We start from the raw sequence: 5,266 nt of genomic DNA, 5'->3' as shown, positions 1-5,266 counted from the left end.
TCATTACCCCCCGCTCCCCGCCCCCCGCCCCCGCTACCCACTTTCCTCAAAAACAACAGGCAAAATACTACTTCAGGGTCATTAAACAGGCTACTCCCAATGCCCTTCCCACTATATCCACATGGCTCCCTTTCTTAGCTCCTTCACGTCTTTGCTCAAGCATCATCTTCTTAATGAAGCCTTTTCCAACCATGTGCTTTAGAAACCATGCCCTTAGCCCGGCCCCAAACCCTGTATTTCCCTTCCTGTTTGCCCATCATATGTATTATTTGACATACTGCATTTTTTAATTTATTTACTGTTTTTCTATCTAACATACAAAGCTCCGTGCTAGCTCAATGAATGTGTCCCAAAAATGTTTAAACGATTTGACACTAGGATTCAAGAACAAATCAGAAAGCAGTTACAGGTGACTGAAAGTACTTGTGAAAATAATTATCTACGGAGAATGAAAAACTTAAATATTTGCTCTCACTGAACTTTTTATTGAAAATCAGAACCATGGGAGTTCCCTGGTGGTCCAGTACTTAGGACGTGGTGCTTTTACTGCTGTGGCCTGGGTTCACTCCCTGGTTGGGGAACTAAGATCCCACAGCGCATGGCCCAGCCGGAAAAAAAATATATCAGTTATCCAGAGTCTCTCTCTCTCTCTCTCTCTCTCTCTCTCTCTCTCTCTCTCACACACACACACACACACACACACACACACACACACACACACACACCTCTCTACATCTCTTAAGTTAGGGAAAAATGATAAAGATGCAGTCAGGAAAAGGCAGAAAAGGGGGGAAGTCATCAAAAATTTTCAGTTTAAGTAACTTTTTCTCAAAAAAAGTCTTATACATGCAAATATAATGAATCTATTAAGTTGCTTACACTATAATCACTGTGTCTTTGCTGAATTTTTTCTCTTGAACTGTACTGGAGCAATCTGGGGAAACAACATCTTCACTATCTGAAGACAAATCAATATATTGAATTCCTCTTTGATTCTTGAAATATGATATACTTGCTTTTCTTTCATTTTCTGGGGTTTCTGGAACACTAGAATCTTCTGCAAAAGAGAAAAAGCAGAAAGGGATTTTGAATAACTTGAAAATAAAGCAAATTTGTTTTTGATAATTACAAATCATGTGCTAAAAATCTTTAGCTTCATTCACTGTTTCCATCCTAAAACCAAAAATTCCCCCCAAATTTTAAAGAAAACATTAATAGTCAACCAGGGCTGGCATTAAATGATTTTCCAATTCACAGGTTACTTACTAGCAAGAACTTAGTGGACACTGCAAAACAGGATTGTATTTTATATTTTAACCCTTTTCTCTCTGTGCTTTTGCTTCCTAGTACCCAGTTCTTGCCTAAGAGAACATGGACACTAGAGCCCAAACAACTTGAATTTCAATCCCATCTCTCAGCTAAGTTACTTAATCTCTCTAAGTCTCTGCATCCTCAGATGTAAAATAGAGATGCTAATAATCACAGGGCTAATGTGCACATAAAATCAGAAGATATGTATTAAGCACTTAGTTCAGTAATGGGCACATAGCCAGTATTCAACAAACATTAGCTCTTACACACATGTTGGTGTTATGGACAAAATTATGTCCCCGCCAAAATTCCTATGTTGAAGTTCCAACCCCCAGTACCTCAGAATGTAATGTATTTGGAGATAGGCCCTTCATAGGGGTGACTAACTTAAAACGAGGCAGTTAGGTTAGTGACCTAATCCAAAAGGACTGATGTCCTTATAAGAGACACCAAGGATGTGTGTGCACGGAGGAAAGGTGATGTGAGCACACAGTGAGAAGGCGGCCACCTGCCGCCCAAGGAGAAAGGCCTTACAAGAAACTGAACCAGCCAACACTTTCATCTTGGACTTCTAACTTCCAGATATGGGAAAAAATAAACATCTGCTGGTTAAGCCACCCAGTCTGTGGTATTTTGTTACGGCAGCCCTCACAAACTAATGAAGTTGGCATCACCTGTCTATGCAAAACAAATGAGTATAATATTCTATTGAGGTCTCCTCTCTTCAAAGGGCTGAGTTCCAAAATTATTCTCCATTATACACTTGAGGAGAGATCAGATTTAAGAAATTCATATTAAAGTGAAAGTAGTCAGTGTCTTGGTTTAGTGAATACCATCACCTCATTATCTGTGAGGTTTGGAGGGACTGGTTCCAGGACTTCCCTGCCCCCCACACCAAAACTGGGGGATGCTCAAGTCCCCCCCCAGACCTCTTGGCCTTGCCCCCCATTAACTGTCATGAAATGATAGCCATCATTATCATAAGGCTCCTGGGTCATATTTGTAAATAACATTAACCAAGGCCTATATAACCAATCACCTGGAGTGAACTAAAAAATACTTTACTTCCTGCAATGAAGTCCTAGCAACATTACTGAAAAGCAAATCACAAAATTGTTCCAAAAGAACAATTTTATAAATGTTGAGTGTGCCCTGAGTGAAAAACTCTGCTCTGGAACAAATCACAGCTATGTTAACTATCATATGTATGAAGACATTTACAAGTTCTGATAATTATGTAAAGTAATAAAATTATAGTCCAATTCCTGTAAAATAAGTATAACGGTACTAGGGACACTGCTTTTACATAGTATTCCTGATATGTCACAAATCACACATAAAACTAAGAATTTAGAACTTTACTGTACCAAAACTTTGACCTAAACTTAATGCATATCATTTTAACAGTTTAACAAAAGTGTCCTGCTTTCTTATACTTGAAAAGGGCTTTCGCAAAACGATTTGGATTGTCCACTTTTCTTTAAAAAGTTTCTTTACTCAGGGACTTCCCTGGTGGCATAGTGGTTAAGAATCCGCCTGCCAACGCAGGGGACACGGGTTTGATCCCTGGTCCAGGAAGATCCTACATGTCGCGGAGCAACTAAATCTGTGTGCCACAACTACTGAGCCTGCACTCTAGAGCCCACGAGCCACAACTACTGAAGCCCAGGCACCCTAAAGCCTGCGTGCCGCAACTACTGAGCCTGCATGCCTCAACTACTAAGCCTATGTGCTGCAACTACTGAAGCCCATGCGCCCTAGAGCCTGTGCCCCGCAAGTAGAGAGGTTACTGCAATGAGAAGCCCACACACTGCAGTGAAGAGTAGATCCCGCTCGCCGCAACTAGAGAAAGCCCATGCACAGCAACGAAGACCCAATGCAGCCAAAAGAAAAAAAAAAAAAGCTTTTCAAACTGGCCATTTAAGTGTATTACTGCCTGGTGGGGGGTGTCTAAAAATTCTATTAATGAGTACTAGGAGAACTAGAGTTTCTTGAACTTGATTATATATTCATCTTATTAAAAACTACTGCTTCATCAAGAACATTCTTAAGTGAAACTAGTATTTAAAAATCTTAAGGATACAATGACAGTTTAGAACAGTTTGGAATCTTGGCCTTGATTCATGCTAGGGCACTAGCAGTTTTACCTACCATTGTTTTTGCACCATCAGTGCAAATACCAACATAGTGAAAAAGGCAAGTGATGTCTTAATATTATTATGAAATAGTTTTGACCTTACGGACACCCTTTTGGGTCTTGGGGACCTCAAAGGTTCACAGACCACACTGAGGACTAAAGGGAAACAGTAAGAGCTTATCTATATAAAATATCAATTTACCAATACAGTCAATAATCTGGAATCAGAATAGTGCTGAAATGCTTAGATTTGTTTGTTTGGACTATTTTTGGAAGTAAACAGCAGCAAAAATATCTAATAGCCAATGGTCAAAAAGATATTCCTGATGCAATGATGCTTTCTGACCCAAAGCAAACAAGCACTTTTAAGCAGCACCACAAAGGAGACAGGAAGGAAGCAAAAAAGAAAAATATAGAAATGAAGGAAAGAACGGTGACAAGTAGAAACAATTAATAAAGACATGGGCTACTACATAATTCTGACTTTGCTGAATGCCTTCTGTATTGAAGGCACTGTGCCAGGAGGTGGAGGGTGTTGAAGGAAAAAAAGGCCAGTCACAGTTGCACTTGCCCTAAAGAAACTAATAATAGGAGCCAAGTAGCCATGTACATAAGTAGCAATGTTGTGAGTCGTAATTTGTGCCATGCGAGAGGAATAAACAAAACACTAAAGGAACATGAGGGAAAACAGCTATCCTTTCAAATAAAAACAATAAAAAATCCTATGTTTTAGAGACAGAAGATGATATTTTATCTACCAAAGGCAATGGGAACCTACATTATTACCATATGCAAGACGATTCCAAGGTTCCAGGGTGTAATTCCAAATGAAATTTCCCATTAGTGGTATGCATGAGAAGACAATTTTTTTTTTTTTTTTTTTTTGCGGTACGCGGGCCTCTCCCGTTGCGGAGCACAGGCTCCGGGTGGCGCCGGCTCAGCGGCCATGGCTCACGGGCCCAGCCGCTCCGCAGCATGTGGGATCTTCCCGGACCGGGGCACGAACCCGTGTCCCCTGCATCGGCAGGCGGACTCTCAACCACTGCACCACCAGGGAAGCCCGAGAAGACAATTTTATATCCTGAACGTTTCCAGTATACTTTTACCCATTCTCATATCTAAGTCTACCATGAAACAAAATGAGGATTTAAACCTGCTACTGATTCTACCTTTCTAAGCGGTCCAAGAACCACTCAAAAAACAAACAAAAAAATCACTACTGGGAGATTATGACAGGTCATCTATAAATAAAGGTGATCTCCCAAAGCAGAATGAAAACACTTAAACCTTTATATCTGGGACTTCCCTGGTGGCACAGCGGTTAAGACTCCGCACTCCCAATGCAGGGAGCCCGGGTTCAATCCCTGCTCAAGGAACTAGATCCCACATGCATGCCACAACTAGAAGTTCAAATTCCACAACTAAGGAGCCCGTGAGCCACAACTAAGGAGCCTGCCTGCTGCAACTAAGGAGCTGGTGAAACACAACTAAGGAGACTGCAAGCCACAACTAAGAGACCCGGTGCAACCAAAGAAAGAAAGAAAGACACCTAGTTCTCAAAAAAAAAAAAAAAACCACACAAAAAAACCTTTATATCCGCCCTGCACTTATGTAAGTGTGCCATTTTTGATATTCTAATTGTATACTGCTCTACATGGTTCAATTCTCTAACATGGCAACTGACTTTCAAGGCAGTTCTTTTGAATACCTAGTAAAGCACATCATATATTTGCCTCTTTGAAAGGTTAATTACCAAAATAATAGATTATAAAATCTTGACTGTTTTAATTTGAATGCCATAGTAGATAGGGAAAGGCC

The 5,266-nt window shown here is 40.4% G+C and overlaps 1 protein-coding gene across 2 annotated transcripts in view; it reads right to left on the bottom strand.

The window, feature by feature from the left end:
- The window catches only part of SMARCAD1 (SNF2 related chromatin remodeling ATPase with DExD box 1), a 70,518-nt gene that overhangs the window by 53,729 nt on the left and 11,523 nt on the right, over window positions 1–5,266 (bottom strand). For both annotated transcript variants that reach the window (XM_007450022.1, XM_007450023.1), the window contains one exon: window positions 880–1,057. In XM_007450022.1, coding sequence (XP_007450084.1) covers window positions 880–1,057 — 178 coding nt within the window. The remainder of the gene's footprint in view (window positions 1–879; window positions 1,058–5,266) is intronic.

The sequence above is a fragment of the Lipotes vexillifer genome, unplaced genomic scaffold (genome assembly GCF_000442215.2).
Source record: "Lipotes vexillifer unplaced genomic scaffold, Lipotes_vexillifer_v1.1 scaffold178, whole genome shotgun sequence".
In the NCBI taxonomy this organism is placed as follows: Eukaryota; Metazoa; Chordata; class Mammalia; order Artiodactyla; family Lipotidae; genus Lipotes; species Lipotes vexillifer.
Note: the sequence above shows the minus strand (reverse complement) of the source record. Positions and strands in the feature narration are given on the sequence as shown.